This window comes from Pantherophis guttatus, chromosome 2, assembly GCF_059756535.1.
Source record: "Pantherophis guttatus breed Tessera chromosome 2, ASM5975653v1, whole genome shotgun sequence".
In the NCBI taxonomy this organism is placed as follows: Eukaryota; Metazoa; Chordata; class Lepidosauria; order Squamata; family Colubridae; genus Pantherophis; species Pantherophis guttatus.
Window position 1 is genome coordinate 167,130,553 of NC_142064.1, and position 24,475 is coordinate 167,155,027.

A 24,475-nucleotide genomic window follows, 5' to 3' on the forward strand; every position below is an offset into this window, starting at 1 on the left:
ATATTTAATTCAAATCACAAAAACATTTATTTGGACCGAGATTTTAAATTTGTCTACCTACCATGTATTTTGAGAAATTAAGAATATACTGCTTTACCCTTACTTAAATTCAAATTATTGTTTAGGAATGTACATAAAAACCCATGTTATTTTTCATTGGAATATTCCCTTATTTCATTAACTGAATAAACTGATTTATGCTTCTATTTTTCAAATTCATTATATTCTTACTTTCTACATATATTTATGAAAGATACAGCTGAGGCATTTCATTCCTAAAAAAAAAAATCTTTAAAAAATAAACCTTGATAAAATTTCTAGATTTCCAGGAATTACTAGATTCATTAAGTTTTCAAGAAAGGCTACCAGAATAGCCTTATGTTCATAAGTAAAGTTGACAGATGTATAAAACAGTTGGACATTTAATATAGTAGGACATATCTTGAAATCTGATCTGTTTCCTCAGGCTGCAAGTGTAGTAAAATCTGGAATTCTTTACATTTTATTTTAAGAATTCAGAAGTTTATTGATGAAGTTTGTAAGAATCTTTATATATTTTAATTCCCTCAAGTGTTTTTAGTGTGCAATATGAAATGCTTGTGTTTTGCTGAATGGGGATTGGTGCTTTTTTCCCCTATAGTTCAGAGTTTTTCATTTTCCACAAACAGCAATTTTATTGTTCTGCCTTGTTTCAGTTCTATATCTAGAACTGAATAGATATCTGTCGATCTATATTTAGTCACGTAATAACATTACTATTACTGCTAAAGTAATAACAGGTGTGGAAAGGATGTATTCCTCATAATGAAGTCGACATAAGGATATATTTAAATGATGAGATCCAAAAGTTAGAAAACATGATTCTAAAAAAAAAATCTTAAAGAATTTCAAATTTCTCTTTTAGATTTGTCTGTCAATTTTTTTTTTCAAGATTTACTTCCTACAATAAAATATGTGAAATCTCCAGGCTTCAGTCTTTTCACACTGGCCTCATATTTTCCAATTTCCTGTGCCTTTTTCACAGTGTGCTGCTTCTCTTTTTGATAACCTTTTTCTTTACAAGAAATTATTTATAGTAGGCATCCATCAGTTCTAGAGATTTTCTTTACCAATGATGTTTTCATCCAGTGACTTCCAAATTGGAATTTCTCTTTGTGATAGTGGGTTTTGTCATAACAGCTCCTAGGTTCAAATCCTGGCATCCTTAATTTCACTTATGCTGCTGGAAATATTGCTATGTTCTTAAAGCCAAATGGCATTATCAAAATAGAAAATGGAAAAAAAGCTTTTTCTGTAGTAATCAATTTTCGAAGACTATAGTGAATTTCAGATTGTTCCAATCCAATTCCTGTATAGCTGGTGCTTGACATAAATACAGCATTGTTATTCCTTTTCAGTGAATAGATCTATTCCACAATCTATGACAGTTTGTTGATATAAATTGTGTTGGGTAATAATCAGACCCATTGTATCATTTTTTTCTTGCCTTATAGATTCCCCTACTTTGAGAAATTTAGGTTATAAATTACAATTATCTGATAACAAGTTCCACTGAATTCAGTGCGCCTGCTTCTGTGTATATATTTGTATAATTGCAGTGAAGTCTTCAAGGTTAAATACTTTTGTCATATGTTCATCATTTACCTTTATTTTTAGGATACCATAAGTTAACAAATAAGACATTTTCATCTAGAAAATTTTCACATACCTTTTGAAAACCTTTATGGTTAGTATTCTTGAACTGTTTTAAGTTGATTATTCAGATTAGTATATAGTATAAAAGACCTATGGACAGAGAGACCAAGACGGTAACTAGTTTAAATGTATTTTTTTTCCAGTCTTCTAGATTTTCTTTAAACAATTAATTGCTCCTATTGATTCTAAACTGAACTTCAGTTCCACACAACTATGTTGATAACTCTTGTGAAATAATGTGTCATCCCATTTATAGGAAAGCTCAGATAGAATGGTTCCTTCTATGAGGTAGGGGGTTTGTGTCTAGCTGCACCATTTTGGAAGTTTAAAGTGTTAATATTTGTTTCTTTCAGGATAATGGAAAAGGAAGTATTTAGTGATGTGTATATTCTTAAAAAAATTGTAGATATATTTTCTTAGTTGCAAAATCTGGATCTTCTTAGGAGGCATGGATAAATTTTCTATTAAAAAATCATTTTTATATATAGAAATATATCTTTTTTAAAGGTCATTATTTAAAAGTCTTCTTATTAAATTTGACTGTCAGTAAACATGACTAGCATGTTATTTTTTGTTCCATCTTGAGAAGTTATACAGTATATTTGTATTGATTCTAGAATCTGACTTTGACAGAAAGCTTTTTTATTATTATAATTTATTATATTTAAATATTTTTCAATTGTGATTATTAGCATGTGCTCAGAGTCATTCTGAGTTAGATTTTCTGAATTAGTTTATATAGTATCTAGAGTAGATCTTTTTTTTCCCCCTGGGCGGTATGGTTTGACAGTTCATGTTCTTTAAATATAATTTACTTTTCCATTGCTAGTTTCACCTGCAATCTTAATATAGGCAATCCTCCACTATGTGAGGATTCATATAAGGTCTGTATTACATTAGTATCATTTCTCATATTTATATATATTTTGCATCTGTTGCATGGCTGCAATACTTTAGATACAGATAGATTTATAATCAGTCTTTAATAAAATATACTAATTAGTTTGAAGACTGGACAGATAGTAGATCAATATACAATATTACATACAGAAAACAACGTTTAGAATATATATATAGAAAAAAGGAAACTACACTAACATACTGTGATAAGAGCTTGTGACAGAAAATTCATTTATACCTTTACTATTGGTAATTTAAGAAGCTATGATGAATTAGATTGAAAACAATATGGAAATACAAATTATGCTCTTTGCTTTCTATTGCATTGCTATCAAATTTTAAAGCATAGGGCATAAAGCCCTTAATTTCAGCATAAATTCAGAGGTGGGTTCTAGAAACATACTATGTAGCTATTTGCAGAACCGTGCCGGAAATCCACGGAAATATTTATGCACCTTTCTTTCAAGGTGGCTTCATCTTATGTATTGTGGTCTAGCTGCAGTATCTAAATTGAATCTCTGGTCTTTAGAATTCATTAGATTTTTGGTTTGGCTGCATTCCTTCAAAATTTATTTTCGATTATCATTTCATAATTGCTATTAAGTCATTTATGTTTTCTATTTTTGCTTAACACTATTGAACTAATCATAGTAAAAGAGGTCAAGAGATGATGTAGTAATTTAAACTTTGGTTTGTAAGTGCCAACTTTTGAGCTTTTTTCTAAAAGCTATTAGTTTCTCTTCAGATACAGAGTTGGTCAGATTATCTAAGGGCAATAGCTTTGTAGAAAGAAATGTTAACCCCTAATTAGTGTTGGCTTGCTAAAATAAAATTAATTTGGTCAGTCTAATATATCAAAACAATAAATAATTGTAATGAAAAAGTACAAGGGTTCTTGATTATTGGCAGCAAGATGCTGTAGGAATTCTCAGACGTTAATAATCCCTTCAGATCCTCTTTTTGCAGTTCAAATTAGAAGTGACTCTGCTTTCATTAAGCTATTAACAGGTGAGATGTGGCATTAATCTGGGCCATACCTAATATTTTTATATCTAAAATAAAAATAGGTTACTGATATTTTAACCTTGTAATTTTTCAGCATTGCTTTGGAGTCCCACTTGTTGGCTCAGTATCTGTGTTGAGGTGTGCTGTAGAATTATGTCAAAATATTCTGGAACTCTAACTAGAGAACTGGCATTATTTTTCTCATGAAAGGGGAAAAATTAATTGTAATAACTTGTGCACATTTCAAGGATTCAAGCAACTATATTCCCACTTTTTAAAACTGATGATAATAAGTGAGGAATAAAGTGAAATCTTCTATCGTGTCTGAAAAATATATTTGCAGTAAATTCCTTTTAAGAATTATATGAAATTATCATATTAAAATAATTACTGCTGAAACAATTAAAGTAGATTACTTTGAATTAAACAGTTGAGAATGCAGGGTTAGGCAAATTAATTACTATATTTCATGAATCCATGTGTAGTGCCATATATAAGTACCTATATTTCAGTATTTGAAAGGACAGATTCAAATGTGTCATTTTAGGAATTGTGATGACTCTATCTCTAGATGATATATCAATCTTGCTGTAGTAATCTTTAGCTTATCTTGGACAGGTTGCGTCAAAATTGAGTTTTCCATATATATTTTAAAAAATTTCCAGAAGGGATCATTAGAATCTCCCACACACTCTCCTCCTGTTAAAATTCCCAATATGATTAATATAAAATATTCTCAAAAAATATAAAAAGAAGCATTAGCTACCTTTTTATACTTACTAAGCAGAAGGCTCAGGAGATTTTGATATAGTCATTTCAATGTGCATTATGTCCTGTCTATTTCTATGGAAGGATTCTTAATACCCATCTCCAAAAGTTTATTCCAGCTCCTTCATTAGAGAATATTAGAGTTATAGGTGATTTCTTATCTGGAAATATCAATAAAAGAATAGAATCTGGAAATACTTATTTGTTCCTCAAAAAACCATTGAATGAGCAGTGAAGATACCTCTAACTTCAGTGTTTCACAATGAATTAAACCTATTCCACCCTAAAAATCAAATTATAGTTACTATTGATTGGTCGATCCAAGACATAAACAGTGAGATCAAAACAATGTGAAAAAATACAATATGTCATTAAGATAGTTTATCAGTTCACAAACACTTCAATTGTAGTTCATTCATATGATAACTAAAAGTACTTCACTGGAAATTAAAATGTAATGAATTTGCTTAGAAATTCAATAGATTTCATATGACTTACTTTCAAGTAAGCCTCAGATTGTAACATTCTGCTTTTATTTAACGCAGTGCAGTTTAATGTACATTGATTTTAACAAGGCTTTCAAATTAACTTATATACTATAGTGTCTTTTTATTTTTCAAGTGGAAGGATAAAGAAGATAAATAATGTGTATATTTTGTCTGAAGCAGGCTTTCTTCTCAGTGACTATCTATGCATGTTCTTGCATTATATGGTAACAGCACTGTGTTTTCCTGTCATTTTTATAATCCTTTTCCTGGCTGAAGTGATACTCAAGCAACAATGGGTAGTAATCACATTGCCCCCTTCACCTTCAAAAGGAGAGAGGCGGAGATGATCGTGAAACTTTCCAGCAGGCTACAGTAAGCATAACTGTGTGTTAGCCCATAATATGTTAATAATAGCCAAAAAGAGATCATCAGCACAATTATAGTACCTTGCAGGAATTTTTCATATCATGAATGAATTAATACAGATGTAAAATTAAGCAAATAGCTCAATTTATATATTCATTTTTATCTGTATATGAATGAACTTACTGTTGTGTTCATATCTACAGTACTGTCTCTGTCCCTTTTAACTTTTACTGGCATTAAAATGATTATTATTGTAAAAATAATAGTATTTTTCAAAATTACTTTTTATTGAATTACAACAGCCTTTTAAAATTAAACACAATTAAAGGCAAGACATTTAAAGGACAAAAAACAGTATATGAGGCAGTGCATAGATGTGATAAAAGCAAGGATGATTTGCAAAAATAAAAAGATTGAGAGGTACAGTGAATGATGTTGGTAAACTAGACTTACTTACATTTTCTTTTCATCACATTCCTTTAATTTATTTGCCATATTATTCCTTGTCTGTACTTTGCGTAATATTAGTTACTTAAAAGCAGTTGTGTGAGAGTTAGATATATAACTCAGTAATTTATTTTACTTATAAGATTAAATTTTGATGGAATTCAGTTCATTTTTTCTTTAATGCCAACAGGTGGTGCTCAAAAAAATAGTTTTCTTTGACGGCTGAGCCTAACATCAATGTAAAGACTTTGCAGATTGTAAACCTTCACTTGCAGATCTTTCCTGCCCTTTTCAAAATCATTGTATATTTCATAATAATGCATCCTTAAGCGATCATGTTCATTATTAAAAGTGGATTGTTGCAAAGGATATAGAGGAGAAAAAGATGTGATTGTTTTAAAATTACCAAATATGACAAGAGAATAAAAGGAGTTTTATAGTTTTCAATTCATGCTTAGTTCATTTAAAAACATACAATACAGAGGTCTGGATATGCATATAATTTGATAAATAAATATAGAGAAATATTGAATAAACTTCGTATTTATTTGATAAAATTTTAAATGGTAAATGAGTGAGTTCAATGTGCTTCAAACAAACAGACTTCATTCTCCTGGAATACACTTTTAACTATTAAAAAATATTTTTCAAATACAATAGCACTTAGACTTATATATTGCTTTACAACCTTCTCAGCAGTTTTACAGAATCAGCATATTGCCCCCAACAATTTGGGTCCTCATTTTACCCACCTCGGAAGGATGGAAGGCTGAGTCAACCTTGAGCCTGGTGAGATTTGCAGGTAGCTGGCAGTCAGCAGAAGTAGCCTGCAGTACTGCACTCTTAAGTAGTGCACTACTGTGGCTCAAAATATCTAAAATAGATATTTTAACTTTATTTAAATGATAGGTCAATTTCTAAGATTCAGATTATCAGAAGAACTAAAATAAAGTGTTTAAATATTAACGCTAATGTTAAGCATAATACCAAATTAAATCTATAAATAATAATTATACGTTCAAAAAAATTCCTCTAAAACTTATGAACAAATATCTATCTTAGAATAGGAGCTACAGATAGATTACTCATAATTTTGTAAAATTATCAAGTTTAGAAAACGATGGATGAGTGAAAATGTAAGATGTGTCTGCTAAATACATTTATAGATTATGAAAAGAAAGAACTGCAGTGTGTGAAATTTTCCCTGAATATGTTTTCCAATAATACATATGATTCTGAATCATTTATATTATACAACAGAGGTGAAGTACCTGTGGCCCCACAGATATTGCTACACTACCTTCCAATGTACTTCACAATTACAACACTCATTGAGGCTGCTGAGACTTGAGCATTACCAGGAAAAACTACAATTTCCTAATTCTACATATCTTGGATAATGTGGAACTAAAGAATCAATATAACTGTGCTAGTTCTTCTTTAGACAGTCAGAAAAATAAAAAAAAATCTAGTTCCCCATCCTACCAAGAAAGCAGTTGATTCTATACATTAGATAAATAAAATAATTTCCTATTTCAGAGGTTGAAGTTCCATAAAATATTCCAATTATAAACTCTTCTCTTAAAATACTTGTCAAAGGATAATTAATCTTAGTACATACATAATCCTGATAACATTTATTTCATTTTATGAATTGTTTCCCAAAAGCCAGAAGATAGATGAACCTCTGCCTAGATCAGTTTATTATTATAATGTTGTGTTGTAGTTCTGGTATACATTTGCTTTGTGTATTAATCAGATGTAATGGAGCTCCATACAATAACCAGAGAGCAGTTTCAGAGACCTGGCCTACCATGCTTTGGTAAATTCTACAGAAAAGAAACTGCTCATGTATAACTTTTGCCCAGGAACCGAGAACTAGTAGTAGTGTCTAAAGCATATGCCAAGATAGTGAAATGGCCTTAGTTACTGCTTAGGGATTTTTTTTGGGGGGGGGGGATATTTTTAATTAATATTAATATGCTATATGTATTGATATATTCAGTATATCATATGATATATTGTTATAATAGAATGAGAAAGAATGGTAGACAATTCTCTGTTTTCTCTTTCCCTATAGGTGTCTTTTACCAGTCTTTTATTGCTTTTTGACATTATTGAAAGGAGGAATTTAAAGTAGACCTAGAAAAAAAGAAGCAAAATTCAAGAGTACAGGAGCTTTCTCTCATATTTAACCAATTTTTTTACCTCTTATTTTGTCTCTGAGAAAGATTGTCTTTGTCTGTTAAATGTTGGTGTTCTCATGACTATGATGTGATTTCTGTTACCTTTATTAGGACTCTGACATTTCCTATAAAACTCTAAATTATGACTAATATTTTAGTAAGTGCATTACTAAACATTACACACATTTTAAGAATAAGTTTTAAAGTCTACACCAGTCTTTCTTTTGCTAGAAATTGGATTCCTTAATATGAAGATCGTTAATGAGTTGTTGTTGCTGTTATTGTTATGGATTTAATTATGCATATGGTCCAGGGGTGGGTTCTACTTACCTTTACTACCGGTTCGCAACGGGACCACGCGCATGTGCAGAAACTTTCTGATGATGTCCTGGTCAGTGGGCGGAGCTCCTGCCAGTTTTACTACCCGTTCTTGTGAACCGGCCCGAACCAGGAGCAACCCACCACTGATATGGTCCTCAGGTTATGATCAGTCATTTAGCATCCATTCAAACTTGTGACGGCACTGAACAACAATGGAGATTTCTGAAGGGTCCTTAGAGTTCCAGCTGTTGTGTTCCCGCATTCGTGTGATCACAATTTCTAATGTTTCACGCTGACTTCCCCAGAACAAAGTCGAAGTGTAATTACATGAGGTCCTTGCTTAATAACCCACACTATCTTTGTTTAACAATCAGAAGCAGGACTTTAAGAATTGCTGTTAGTAAGTCATGTGTTTTATGACTGCGGTGTTTAGGAATAGCAATTATGGTTCCAAGTGGTGTTGTAATCCAGACACTATTTGTATTATCTATTCGTGTGTGTGTGTGTGTGTGTGTGTGTGTGTGTGTGTTCTTTTCTAACAGTTGGAGAAATCTTTGAATATATTTACTTTTCTATATAATAGGTTAAGGTATATACTTAAATAATACTCTATTTCCTGAATGTGTCGTTACATAGCCTGTACCTCCAGACATAGGCAGCAAACCTTGACTTGACTAAAATAGCACTAGCAAACCTGAGATAAAAGTAAACTTCAGTTGCATTTCTGGCATTCAATTGGAACAAAACTGGCCAGTACCATTGTTTTTAGGAGAGAATGCTACTTATGGTACAGGTATAACTAAGGCTGATTACCTAGTGTTCATTAATAAAAAAACATTATACGAAGTCCTTGATTGGCCAAGGCCCTGGTCAGAGATAAATATCTTTGGGCTTAACTGATGACCACTCCGAGACATACAATGGAAGAAGAGTTAATGTTAAGGAAATGAATTAATGAGAAAAATAGATATGGAGTTTGCTTATGAAATTAAGAAAAAGAAAGGAAACCGATGTAATAGACTTAAATACAGGTAATTTGATCTCGAAGTGAGATGAGTACATTAAGTATGTTGGAAAGTATGGGTTAGGATTATATTTGTTGTAGTTTCAAATGAAAGTAAGACTACATAGTTGAGGATGTCCGATGTTATACGTCGGTAATGTAAGGATCAAGGATGAGTACTGGGAAATTGCACAAGGATCCACATTTATTTATTTATAAAATTTATATAGCCGCTTACAGCGACTCAAATGAATGTCTTATGGAAAAAGACAAGTAACATGAGTGGATGGATTGAAATGAGGAAATACAGAAAAAGTGATTGGGCCACTTGGTTATCCAAAAATAAATGATTGATGAATATCTGTTTTTTAAAAAATTCTGCTTCAGATGCATAGTTTAAGCATTAGTCTATTTGAGCATACTTTTGGGAAATGAATCATTATGAATATATAAGATGGATTTATTTGATTGAGTAAAAGTAGAAATACTGCAGGAAGAGAAGTTGTGAAAGTAGTAAGATTGATCCTGTTTATAAATTAGTGAGAGAAGGTGGTGAAGTGAAAAATCTTCAGACCCAGTAATCATTCGGTTGAAGAGGCAAAGCTTAATTGGGCGTAATGTTTGCTCTAGCATATGGTATGATTAAAGATTTCAATTCCAAAAGCTTATTTCTTGAAAACTAATAATTTAAAGTAATAACACCTGCAGGCAAGAATTCAATGTGGTGAAGTAGCCTTTGAAAATTGTCTGTATATGTAAGTTGGTAGGAATGAGACAGAGAAAACGTGAAAACTATATGGCATCAACTTCATTATTTATAAACTATTTCAAAATATTGGTTCCAATATTTAAAGCACAGAAGCAATTTGGGATTTCCTTTACCCATGTCAACCTGTTTGTGATTTAAGATCAGATATAGAGCTTTGACTGTATTTAAAAAAATTAAAATCTTTGAAAGTGGTTATTTTGGTCAATCATCATCTACTTAGGATTTATTGAAGTCTCATCACTGCCATTTTTAAAGAAAGCCCTAAAGATTCATTTATTTACTTTTTTATTTTTTTATTTTAATTTATATGCCGCCCTTCTCTGGAGACTCAGGGCGGCTTACAATGTGCTAAGCAATAAACTTTCCCTGAATAGGGTTTTCCCTCTATTCTAGTGCCAGAGCTTGCACTAGCAGATACTAGTAAGTAGCTGCTGCTGTTATTATTAATAATATTTATTTATTGATTAAGCTTGTACACTGCCTGATTCCCTGTAACTCTAGAAGGTTTACAGGTTAAAACAAAAACAAAAGTCCAATAAAACAATATAAGTAAAAAACAAGGGACAAAAGATAACAAAAACCAGGCAGCACCAGAAGCAGACCTACTACCCTTGCCAGATCTTCAAAGCCTTTTGAAACACCAGGATAAGGAATACCTGGAGCTCAGCGGGGTAGGAGGACCTTATTTCAGACTAGAGCACTTTGCAGTATTTTGCAAACGAGTAGTAGTAGTGGCAATAGTAACAGTAGTATATTATAGTATAAATTTCTTGTTTATAAGTTGCTTTTGGTGGGGTTTTGCCCTTAAAGGCAAAAAATATAAGAGTAGACCTTGATTAGTGACTGCCTTGGAAAGTGATCATTTGAAGTTACAGTGGTGATGAAAAGAATTTTGTGACCAATGCCTACCATTTATGACCTTTGCAGCATTTCTGTCAGTCATGTTCGCCATTACAATCAGTTATATGTTGTGCTGTTACTGAACTCTTCCTCCCCCTCCCACTTTGGAGAGATTGTCTGAACAAGCTATTTCTTTGTATAATGAAATTCATAGATAACTTTGAAGAAAGGGAAAGCAAGAACCTGCAATTCAAACCTGCAGTCAAAGAAATTTAGGAATGACCCACCCTAAAAGTCTAGAAGTTAAAAGGGACGGGCAGGAATTGTGTACTTTCAGACTTCTCTACCCCTGGCTTGTTCACCAACTCTGATTAAAACAAACTATTGCTCTAAAACATGTATGTCTGATACATGGGCTACATGCAGACCTCAACAGTTATCAATGTGGCCCCACAAGATCATACATTTTTAATCTCTGTTCATCTGGGTGCTCATTGCTGGTGGAGAGGTGCTTAGGTCTTTTTGACCTTAGCACCCCTCCATCAATAATCAGCAGCGAGATGAGCATAGATTTACTCCAAAATTAACATCAGACCAACAATCAAGAAGTATGCAATATCCAATCAAGAAATTGCCAAACAAGCCAACAGTAAACAACCCAGTCAAAGAACCTCTAAAACCATCCCCATCCACACTAGAATATAAACTGAAAACAAGCCCCATTCCTTACTAGTACTGATGATGTCACTTAGTTTGGGTAATGAAAAGTCTTCAAAAAAACCCAACCAAACTCGAGAGAGTACTAAAGACCCTCATAAATGCTAAAGGATGCGATACATGAAATACTAATGCAGAATTCCAGTTCCTCATCCAATTGTGGATGTTCTCTTGTAGACAGTGAGGTTGCAGGGAAACACTAACAGAGTTACTATGGATATAAAATAGTTCTTGGTGAAAATAGGAACTATTTTCCATAGTTAAGCATTTCTACTTAGATACACAAAACTATTTATCCATCAAATGGGAAAAAAAAGATTGGAACAATAACACTAACAGAGTCATTTTATGAAATAACTGAAAATGTCTGTTATACAGAAAGAACATTTATTTCCATTATTGCTGCAAAATAGTTTTTTACGTGGGTGTTAGTTTAACCTCAATCATAAGTAGGTAATTGATAAAGACAAAATGTGTTTAATTTCAAATGGTCCAACTCCGAGCACACAAGAGCCTCTTGTTTACTGAGATTTATTCTCAAGTGTCCTTAGTTTTGGATCAGTGACGATGAGAATTGGGAATTGCTCCTTCTGTTTGTCTTTTGTTCTCTTGGACTGATAACATGTAGTTTGTAAATAATTTCTGTAAATAAACATTTTTTTTCTAAGTGCTTATCAAAAATTAAAATGTATTAACACATTTAATACAGTTTCAAAAATCTGTATTGACATATATTGGATTATATACTTTGAATCCTGCTTTAACCTATATCTTTCATTTCTTCTTAATGGTCATGCCTTTGAGTTAATTTCAAATGCTTGTAGTATGGATTTTTTTTATTTTTAATAAATTGTTATGAACTACAATCTGAATAAATTAGATTACGATGATGTTAATGTTAGGTTGGATAGATAAGAAGTAACTACTTATGTTAAACAGAGACAATTTTTTTTTTGAACAACAAAGATGAGTATTTGATTTTAAATTAAAAAACTTAATTTCCACTAACATTTTTTTTATTCATTGCAAGTCTGTATTATACTAAGAAGGAACTAGTTAAGTAGCGAGGGCAGTGAGTATTTGCAAGGTGAAGGTAGGAAAACTATAACTCTGAGTCAGCAGTGAAATCTGACCGGTTCTGTGGGCGTGGCTTGGTGGGGTAATGTGACGGTGGGCGTGGCCAATTTGTTTTTTACTTTTAAAACCATTTTTTACATGTAAAACCATGTAAAAGAATGCTTTCAAAAGGCTCTGACGATCTCAGCTGAGTTGCCTGATTGGCAGGCAACTCAGCTTGGATTGTCAGAGCTTGGATTGTCAGAGCTTGGCTCGTCAGAGGCATTTAAAAGAAAAAAATCCTCTGATGATCGTGCGACTCAGCTGGGCATGGGGGGCGGGGGCAGGAATTTTTGCTACCGGTTCTCCGAACTGGCCGCCACCATCGCTACCTACTCGCCCGAGCCGGTCCGAACCGGGAGCATTTCACCTCTGCTCTGAGTCCTAGTAAAATTGTGACACCTCAGGTGCTATATCATGAGCTATAGATTATAGCTATATTCTTATCACCTGCCTAAGATGTACAAGATGTATATAAAGGGCCAATAGACTATGGGGGGAGGGAAGTATGGGTGTGAATATATATAGTTAGTTAGTTATTGTTAGTTAAATTCTTGATCTGAATCATCAGTGCCCTGGAACAGACAGCTGTATATTCTACACTAGGGATGGGGAACTATGGCCCTTTTCCTCTAGGAATTGAGTTATCTAGTTCTGTTTTCCTCAGTAGTGGACTTGACTCTTTTCCCCGCCTCAAGTTTCTCCTGAAATGCGAGCACTTTAATTTTACTGGTAATTTGCAGTATGCCAGCATTAGTATAATGGTCTTTTAATTGTTGGCTGATTGTTTTTAGGAGTGACATGGCAAAGCTTGAAATTTGTGTTCCTTAAACTTCAATTCCACTCAACTTTTTATTTCAATTTTTTTTAATTTATTCACTTAATTATGTTAGAAAGCATAGCTGCGTTGAACATCTAGGTAGATATTAATTATAGAGAATTGTATATTTTCTGTGTCCCATAGGTTAGTAATCTCTTCCACTCCTTGGTTCTTTTCTGTACCATTTGAAACTCTTTGGGATGATTTTTGAAGACAAGCCATACAGTTTCCTGTCATTTTGTGGTGGAAACATGAAAAATATAATTAACTCTAAAATATTGTATCACAATTACAGCAAAAAAAATAACCTTTCCAAAAAAAATATATTCAACCACATATGGCCTTCCTCATTCTGTGCCTCTCAGTCCTCCATTAATGCTACATTCTGTGTAGTTTATGTCCCCTAAAATATTGAAATGGTGGGGGGGGGGAAGGATCGGAAGCCTCAGGAAATTGGTATTTATGTGTAATGATGTTAATATATAATGTTTGTTTTTTCCTTGTCTGCATATCTTTCAGTCAATTTATAGTTGGAAAACTATATCTATTTGATTTGCAATCATACTATGACTTGCGCTGTTCAAATACAACTACATACTATTTTACCATAAAAGACAATATGCAACAGTATGTAGGGACTTATTCATACAATTCCAAAACTTAGCATCATTCCTGAAAAGAGCTATATCTAAGAACTAAAAAGTAAGGTTTCTTTGCAAAGACGATCATATTTAATGGTGTTGGGAGAGCTTTGAAATGTAACTCTGAAATATTTCCACAGTGGGAATTAAGGAGGTTAGTGTTAGCAGTTCATATCTCTTTTATATCTATTAGATTAAAAAAAGGTTTTTATTTGGCACTCTTGCCACAAAAATATTTTCATACACTTCCTTCCTTTAGGGATAAAAATAAGCAGCAATCATTTTGTGGCTTTTAATTTACTTCACAAATATAACTAAAATAGTTGCTTTATAATGAATTTCGGTTTATCTGTAAATGAACAGATAAACCCGTTCTAATTTGGGGTTTTGTGTTAAGATCAACCAATTCTTATAAAAATGCAATGACTACAGAAATAAATTTTTAATGATATTAATATAGATAATAAAAAAGATCATTATTGCCATATAATTATTCTAAAGGACAAATTATAAAATATTTCCTAGCAGGAATAAATTCTTAGCCAGGAATTTATAAATATCCTCAAGGAAAATTGATATAATGTAAGAAAATAACATTTTTGTTTTCTTTGTAGTAATTACATTTAAGTTAGTATCTTGCCCCATCCAACTCCTTCTTGGAATTTATCTTCTTGCATTAGCTATGTGTACATTCCTCTATATAAATGCTTTTGATTGGTGCTGCTGAAAAAAGTTTTAAACTATTTAAAATGTGGAAAAATTCCTCCCAAATTTTTTAACAGAGAGAGACTGAGAACACACAGCATTGAATCATCAGGAAAATTGAAGATTTCCCCTGAACAACATTGGGATTTTACTGCAGAGGACTTGAAAGACCTTGGAGAAATTGGACGAGGCGCTTATGGTTCTGTCAACAAAATGGTCCACAAACCAAGTGGGCAAATTATGGCTGTTAAAGTAGGTGATGTCCATAATTATTTGTACTTCCAACAGTAGGGCTAAACATGATGGAGAATTTAACGTTCATCCATCTAACACTCAACAAATGTCTGTTGTTTATATAGCACTTTATACAGTAAGTGCGGTATTAGCAGCGAGAACTGTATTATTACTAGTTTAATCTGATGTGACATGTAAAGTTTGAAGAAAATCCATTCTTTCTTTAAAAATATGTCAGCATATGCATAACATGGGATTAAAAAGTTGTTGTGATACACATAGAATATTTTTTCATGGACAGATCATTAGTTTAAACCAGTGGTTCTCAACCTTTTCTTAACCTTTAAATAACTTTTATGGTCATAGACCATGGCCATGGACCACCAAGACTTAATTAGCAGACCCCCTGTGAATATATCGTGCAACCCCCCAGGGTCGGTGGACCACGTGTTGGGAACCACTGATTTAAACCAATGTGCTTATGGAATTTTACATATTCTCCACAGCTTTTCTCCAGCAGCACTGTAGATGTCTTTTAAGTTACACCTTATTCCTATTCCACTGTCTTAGGAGTATGAATGAAATCAAAATATTTTGATCTGAACTCTGATCCTAATATGGTCACTACACTTTAAGTGGTTAGTTATCCAAAGTAACTTGATATGGTTTGAGGGATTGTTGAGTATTGCTTTCTCCCTTGTTGCCTGATTTTTCATTCTGTAGCAATAAAAGCCTGGGTGGAAAATGTATGGGAAACTTTAAAAAAAATGTTTTAAAATTCCAGTAGCTAACTGTAGAAGCAGCAGTTAAATATGCATTTTGCAGCTTGTTTTCACAGCTACAGCCCTGAGATCAGCAAAAAGCAGTAGAAGTGTATTTATTTATTATACATGAATTGACCCTACGAATATAATAACAGCAAAAATACATTAGTTTGGTTATTAGTTTGAGACTTAATGCATGCACAATGCCTGTTTTACATTTCAAGTGTTGAAAAGCTAAACTAGTAATGTTTTACATTTGATCATTTGAAAGTTTAATTACATAGATACATCATCTGTATAAATTATCTGTATATTAATACATTTTCACAGTGCAAACTATACTTTTGCATTGAAAAAAGTACAATATAAATGCAGAGACGATAGTTCTATTAGTCATAAACCTTTAGATTTTTCCACAGCAGAGATTTAAAAGCAGCAATACACTCACTTATCAGTAGGCAGTTATTTTGCTATGTCCCGCTGATCAGTCTTCAAGAAGTTGAAAGAGCATGGAATGACATTATCCTCTTTTGCCCTAAATTTGTGTAATTTATTCTTAATAGGGAGATGCAGTTTTATTAAATCATATTTTATTTTAGAAAAATAATTAGAAGAAACTTAGCTGAGGCTGTGTCTTATTCACTTTTGAAAATAAGAACTGAATCACTAAAGAGTATAAATTTGCGTGAAAGCGTTACAGCCATTTTTTAAATTATTATTATTATTATTTTATTTTTAAATTTGTATACCGCCCTTCTCCCTGAGGACTCAGGGCGGTGAACAGCCAAATAAAAACATAAACTATAAACATTAAAATACAATTAAAAAGATATATGTAAATTTGTCCCCATGATTAAAAACAATAACAATCAATTAAAAACATTTTAAAAAGTGTTAGGCCAGCCCGGCTTGCTGGAAAAAGAAAGTTTTAAGGGCACGGCGGAAGGCACCGAGGTCTTGGATTCTCCTTATCTCTGGGGGCAGCTGATTCCAGAGGATAGGTGCCCCTACAGAGAAGGCCCTCCCCCTGGGGGTCACCAGCCTACATTGTTTGGCTGATGGCATCCCGAGGAGGCCCTCTCTGTGGGAGTGCACAGGTCGATGGGAGGCCGTCGGTAGCAGCAGGCGATCTCGAAGATAACTAGGTCCTATGCCATGGAGCGCTTTAAAGGTGATAACCAACACCTTGAAGCGCACCCGGAAGACCACTGGGAGCCAGTGCAGCTCACGCAGGAGAGATGTTGTATGGGAGCACCATGCAGCTCCCGTGACTACCCGCGCGGCCGCATTCTGGACCAGTTGGAGCCTCCAGGTGCTCTTCAAGGGGAGCCCCATGTAGAGAGCGTTGCAGTAGTCCAGGCGAGAGGTGACGAGGGCATGAGTGACTGTGCACAGGGAATCCCGATCAAGAAAGGGCCGCAACTGGTGGATCAGGCGAACCTGACCAAAAGTCCCCGTGGCAACAGCTGTCAGATGTTCCTCCAAGCACAGCTGCGTATCCAGGAGGACTCCCAGATTGCGAGCCCTCTCCGAGGGGGCCAAAAACTCGCCCCCAATAGTCAGTGATGGAGTCAACTGACTATATCAGGATGCCGGGAACCACAGCCACTCAGTCTTGGAAGGGTTGAGCTTGAGCCTGTGTCTCCCCATCCAGATCCGCACAGCCTCCAGGCACCGGGACATCACTTCAAGGGTATCGTTGGGGTGGCCTTGGGTGGAGATGTACAACTGGGTGTCATCAGCGTACTGATGGTACTTCACCCCAAAGCCACGGATGATCTCGCCCAGCAGCTTCACATAAATGTTGAACAGAAGGGGCGAGAGGACCGACCCCTGAGGCACTCCACATATAAGAGGCCTCGAGGTCGACCTCTGCCCCCCTGCCAACACGAACTGCGACCGGTCTGAGAGAAAGGAGGAGAACCACCGTAACACGGTGCCCCCCATCCCCAACTCTTCCAACCGGTGCAGCATGATACCATGGTCGATGGTATCAAAAGCCGCTGAGAGGTCTAACAGGGCCAGAACAGAGGAGCAACCCCTGTCCCGAGCCCTCCAAAGATCATCTACCAACGCGACCAATGCCGTTTCCGTGCTGTGCCCAGGCCTGAAACCCGACTGGAATGGATCTAGATAAGACGTTTCCTCCAGGTACTGCGGAAACTGTCGTGCGACCACACTCTCAACAACCTTCGCCACAAAGCGAAGATTGGAGACAGGACGATAGTTGGCTAATACTGCCGGGTCCAGGGAAGGCTTCTTGAGGAGAAGCCTCACCACCGCCTCTTTCAAGGCCGTGGGGAAGTAACCCTCACTCAATGAAGCGTTAATAATTCCCTGGAGCCAGCCTCGTGTAACCTCCCGGGAAGCCAGTACTAACCAGGAGGCATCCAGTAAACATGTAGCCGCACTAAGTCTCCCCAGAATCTTGTCCACGTCATTCAGGGGTCACAGAGTCAAACTCTTCCCAGATAACGTTCTCAAGACTATTTCTCGCCACCCTGCCCGAATCTACCCAGTCAGAGTCCAAGTCCCCCCGGATCTGAGCGATTTTGTCATACAGATATTGTCCAAAATCCTCGGCCCTGCCTTCCAGGGGGTCCTCCCGCGCTCCCGGGTGGAGCAGGGAGCGGCTCACCCTGAACAGGGCGGCCGGACGATTCTCTGATGATGCAATAAGAGCGGTAAAGTAATTAAACTTTGCCGCTTTTATCGCCCCTAAGTAGGTCTTAATATGCGACCTTACCAGTGTTCGGTCAGATTCAGTGAGACTGGCCCTCCAACCGCTCTCTAGGCGTCTTTTCTGGCGTTTCATCTCCCTCAGCTCCTCAGTGAACCAAGGAGCCGTGAGGGATCGACACCGGGTCAGAGGCCGCAAAGGCACAAGATCCCAGGCAGCTACCAGATCCTCGGCCGAGTCGTGTGCCAGATCTTCAGGAAATGGCCCAAGCTCCATCTGGAACCTATCAGGATCCATCAGGCGCCTGGGGCGGACCCACCTAATTGGCTCCGCCTCCCTGCGGCGGGATGTAGTGGTTCGAAGGTCCAGACGAAGGAGTGAGTGATCTGACTATGACAAGGGTTTCATGTCTATATCCCCTATAATAAGACCACTCAACCACTGGCCAGAGACAAAAATCAAGTCCAGAGTATGTCCCCTCCTGTGAGTGGGGCCATGAACTAACTGGGTCAGGTCCATGGCCGTCATGGAAGCCATGAATTCCCGAGCCATCTCCGACGTTTCACCAACGGACGGCAAGTTGAAATCACCCATGACCATAAGCCTGGGTGTATCAACTGCCACCGTGGCTATCACGTCGAGTAGCTCGGGCAGGGCCGTTGCCACGAGGCAGGGAGCAGGTACGTAAGCAGCAAGCCCATCTGAACCCAATGACCCCATTTCACAAAGAGGGACTCACATCCGGCAATCTGTGACACAGTGGTCTCCCTCGGACCAGGACCTTAATAATCGCCACCTCCCGCCCCTCCCCTGGGCCCTCGGCTGATGGAATGCTCTGAAGCCTGGTGTGCACATCTCAACCAGAGGGACCCCTCCCTCCGGGCCCAACCAGGTCTCCATAATACCCGCCAGTAATACCCGCCAGGTCCGCTCCCCCCTCTTGAATAAGATCGTAAATGAGGGGGGTGTCTTATTTTTGTTTGCCATCTCTGTTGTATTGGTGTGGATCATTACTTAACACATCATTGGTTCATTGTAAAGACTTTGATAGTCCACCCCTCACATAATACAGGTAGTCTTCGCCTTACAATAGTTCATTTAACAACCATTCAAAGTTACAATGGCATTGAAAAAAGTGATTTATGACCGTTTTTACACTTATGACCATTGCAGCATTCCTATAGTCATGTGATCAAAATTCAGATGCTTGGCAACTGGTTCATACTTACGACAGTTGCTGTGTCCCAAGGTCATGCGATCACCTTTTGCAATCTTTTGAGAAGCAAAGTTAATGGGGAAGCCATGTTCATTTAACAACTAGTTTACTAACTTATCAATGCAGTGATTCACTCAACAATTATGGCAAAACTCACTTGACAAATGTCTCACTTAACAACAGAAATATTGGGCTCAATTGTGGTTGTAAGTCGAGAACTACCTGTATGAAGGGTATTTGAAGTTATGTCTCACCCTAGTGGGATGGACCCACCTCACTTGTTTCAGCAGAAAGGGCTTATTACGGCCCTTGTCTGCCAAGGAATATTGGTTGGTGGGAGTCTTTTCCCTGTGGTCCCTGCCCTTTGGAACATTCTGCCCTTGAGTGAGATCCGCCTCCATCCCCTTAGTTTTCCAGAAGAGCCTTAAAACCTGGTTCTGCTAAGCCGGCCTGGGGCCCCAGTGAGGATGCTCTATGTTGGAGATAGTTGACGGGGTAAGAGAGAAGACTCCTTCCTGTGCTGTTCATCCCCTTAATTTTTAGTCTCGATATTTAATTCTTACAAATTTTAACTGTTTTTATATTGATCTTTTATCATTTTGTAAGTTGTCCTAAGTCACTTCAACAGTGAGATAAATGGCATGTAAATTTAATAAATAAAAAAGAATATAAAAAATAAAGTTTGTTGTTTAAAAGTGTCCATCTTTGGTACTCTATAATTATATATATTTTTCTTCCATTATGCTTTTTGGAGACATTATATGAGTGAATAGCATGAGTTCTACTTATAATTAACCATCTGGTATGTTTTCTGGAAAAAACTTATGTAGTTCTTAGAGCTCTGCCAGAGAGGTTAAGCATAAGCTAATTCTGAGATGAAAGGCCAGCCATTCAAAGAAGACTTCCTGTGGTGATTTAGAATATTAACAGAACTTACATAACATTTTAGGTTTTAACTTGTCAGTTTAAGCTATGCATTTTACATTATGCATATCATACCTAGGCTTAGCATTACTTTTACATATGGTATAATTTTAATCTTCTCTAGAATACCTATATGCTTTATGCTTTTAAATATTGGTTTGCCTGCTTGAAATATTTATGTCAGCTCTTTCTGTCACATTTGTTCAATGGCAGCTAAAAGTGGGGGGGGGATTCTGAATTTCTACGAGAAATGGCAATAAAATGCCAAAGTGAATTCAGCTGTTCAAGGAAAAAAATGTTTGTAAAACAAGAGAAATTTTTAAAAAGGAACAAACTCAAGAGTTGGGACGAGTAGATTGCCACTTAGCACATTAATGATTCAAGAAATACACAAAAGAACTACTTTACAGATGGTGTCAGGCCTGTACTTAGGTCATAGGAGATCTTAACATTCTAGGAATTATTAGATCTAAAGAAAAACGATGAAGGTTAAGGGAACTGATGGCTTATTTAGTGCCATAAATAATGGATATTGCTTGAGTTAAAGAGAATACTAGAATAAAATAAATGTTAAATCAATTTTGGAAAAAAGAGCCAGTTTGGTCTAGTAGTTTAAGACACCAGACTAAAACGATGAGATTGTGAGTTCTAGTCCCCTCTTAGGCATGAAAGCCTTCTGGATGACTTTGGGGTGGTCACTCACTTTGATCCAATGAAATCTGACCAGGGCAATAAACCAATCAGTCAATTCAAGACACAATGAATAGATCAACATTTGGCTGATCTGAAAATATAGACCCTGGACTGGGGGGAAAAAAGCTAGGATAAAAAAAAAAATCCTGATCCCTTAACCAGCCATATGTTTAGACTGCATTTGGCATTTTTGTCCACATTATTTATTATTCATCTGTTTTCCAATGCATTTTATAATCAAGACTTCATTTTCTGATAATAGGCAATACCTTCAATATCCATAACGTCCGAATAAAGAGATGAATTTTTTGCTTATTGATTTCTGGAATGCAGAATGATAGATAGCTCTGGAATAATTTGCCCAGAAAACATGTAGCATATCTCTGGAATAAAGCAAAACTTTTCTGTGTCTGCTATTTTGTGGGTTGTGTAGGTTGGGAAACTATTCCTTGGAGAGGCACTGGGGATATTTTATGTTTCAGTGAAGATCCATAATATGAGATCCATAATATGAGTAGACTATTGTTGCTATAAAGATTTTTTTTGTGTAAGATATGATTGCTTAGGGCTTTAGGCTATAACTCAGTGACATGCATAGTTTTAAATTAGTTTGTTTACAATTGTTTTAAAAAATTGCTTTAGAACTGTGAAAGAGGAATGTCCATGGAGCACCTTTGTGAAAGAGGATTAAATCCCCTTCTGAAAAGCGACTTTGTAGCATTTACTGCAAATAGTAATTGAAGTAAACAAGGTTGAGGAAGTTCAATGAGAAGAAGACAAGCTATGCAGACCTGAGATGATTTGAGGCTGAGATGATTTTAGTGTAGTGAACCAGTTCTAAACAGATTAGCTAATGTTAATCCAGGACATAGTTTGGCATTTTTTATTGGATATAATTTAGTATTTGATTGTCAGATGGCTTCCATCCAACAATTTGAAGGTAGATGATGATTCTTTAGCCAAGTAAAACAAAACAAAACAAACAAAAAATAAGGCATCTACTCATTTCACCAAAGTTGTGGTGCTGTTTTGTTTATTGCAGATCTCAGTATAGATGTAAGAAGATTCTAGTGTAGTTTGGTATCCTTGCTACCAATTTAGGATAAAGTTATTGCTTTTAAATATTTTTTAAAAAATCATGATTCAGGTGAGATTAATAGTGTAGTAGTGTCATTGGTAATGCTTGAACAGTCCTCATTCATTTTATTAATCCCATGTCTTCCTATGAATATTCATTTTGAGACTACTGTACTCTGTACTGTACTCTGTGTACCTCAGAAAAAACACTGAAATTGTTTCCTTTAGATGGTTTTGTAATATTTATAGGGGTCAGATACCTTGAAATTCAATGATATTTAGCTTTTCAAAGCTTTCATTAATAGGAAGAAATTGTGAAGAACTATTTTGGACTTGGTGCTTTTACTTTTAATATAGGTTAATGCAGTATTACTTTAATACAGTAATTAGCTTGTTTGTACTCTTACTTTCACTGTTCAGGCAATGACATTTTTCCAATTATTCCAGTTATTACAAACAATTGTGCTGAGATGTAATATTGTTTTAGAAATTATTCCTGTCATAATAGAAAATCCATCTGATACATAATTGGAAACCTTTTTTAGCTTGTCAAGTTTGGTTCATTGCCTCAAAGGATAATTAGTCCTTTTGTCTCCATAGGGTCATATTTCTTTGCCTACTTGCATGATTAAAATATTTGTCTTCCACAATTTCTTACGAAAACTGCTGTTCACCAGATGAAAACTGTCAGTTCCTTCATTCTTGTAAATATTGTAAATAATGGTTTTCAAAGCGCAATAACAAATTTGAAAAAACAGATGAAAAACATTGGCGTCAATTAGAACAAGAATATCATACAGAGCGATATGCAGAAATCCTGCTAACCAATGGTTGATATCATGCTTTTTCTTTTTTCTTTTTGGTCAAATACAATCCAAGGACTTTTAGTAGTATGAATTACAAGTCAAGAATTCTCTCCCTTGAGAACGCTAATGGTGCCTTTGCTTTCATCATATCTTATAGGTTGTCCAACAGCCCAAGATACAGCTAGTAAAAAAATACATTTCTGAATGATTTGCATCAGCTATATCTTTTTTGTGTGTATTTAAATTTATTTATTTACAAACATTTCCCTTAAAAGGGAAATGTAGAAATTCAGCATGTCTTTTAAATTGCATAAAAATACCATTATTGTATATAATATATTTATACACAATACTTTTAAATGTTCTTTTTAAATGCTATAGAGTGGTCAGAAGATGTTTAATAGGCAAAATCCAGCGTACCTATGAAAATATTTTCTCTATGTTCAGAAATTTGCAACATTTATCTCTTTGTCACTTATTGGTCTTTGGAATTTTGTTTCTCTGCCTGAATGGAATTAATTGTCTGCACAGCCATTATGAGCAGAGAACAACATTCAGAATAAATGCATAGGTTTCAATATTAGTAGTCAAATTATTTCAAATTCAAAACTTTGAGCTTAAAATTCATTTATTTGTTCTATTTATATACTGCTGAATCTCTATTGACTTACTGCATCTTGAGGAAAAAATCACCAAAAACATACATTAAAACATTAAGGATCAATATTAAATTAATTTAAAATCATGAATAGCTACTCAGAACTACAATTAGTCAAGATAGATTTTAATAAGAGAGATGATGAATCAAATATACATCAATTATATCTTTGTAAGTAATTCAAAGTAAATTAAAGGTGATGGCAACAAACTATTGAACTGAATACTATTCTAAAAAGTTCCATCTTCAGTAGTTTCTGCAGTTTGAGAAGAATAGTGCATGCTTTAATTATAAGGAAAGGGTTTTCACAAGAAATAGCACCTCCTGGCTTCCATTTTCCTTATTTCAAGAAATACAATATGACTAAAAGCTTATTGGGAAGGATATATTGGAGGAGCCCACTGGAAGATGGGCACTGGACATAGAAGTGTGTGTGTTGCAGGGAAACTACTGCTGCAGATAACAAGCCATATTAGCATCAACATAAGTTCTGACCTATGTTAGCTTTTATCTCTAGTGTTTGTTTGTTTTTTTTTCTCTCTCTCTCTATTGTATTCTGTATGATTACAGATGTATTCTGTATGATTAAATTTAATAACTGGTTTAATTTTTTTCTGTTCAATTTTAAGTCTTTGC

At 35.3% G+C, this 24,475-nt stretch overlaps 1 protein-coding gene across 12 annotated transcripts in view; it reads left to right on the forward strand.

Annotated features, from left to right (window-relative positions):
• Positions 1 to 24,475, forward strand: part of MAP2K4 (mitogen-activated protein kinase kinase 4) — a 54,246-nt gene that overhangs the window by 16,985 nt on the left and 12,786 nt on the right. For 6 of the 12 annotated variants that reach the window (XM_087887257.1, XM_034408494.3, XM_034408487.3 and 3 more), the window contains 2 exons: positions 5,133 to 5,228; positions 14,865 to 15,039. In XM_087887257.1, the coding sequence (XP_087743383.1) occupies positions 5,149 to 5,228; positions 14,865 to 15,039 (255 nt within the window). In that variant the 5' untranslated portion in view covers positions 5,133 to 5,148. The remainder of the gene's footprint in view (positions 1 to 5,132; positions 5,229 to 14,864; positions 15,040 to 24,475) is intronic. The other 6 variants (XM_087887259.1, XM_087887256.1, XM_087887253.1 and 3 more) reach the window with 1 other exon arrangement.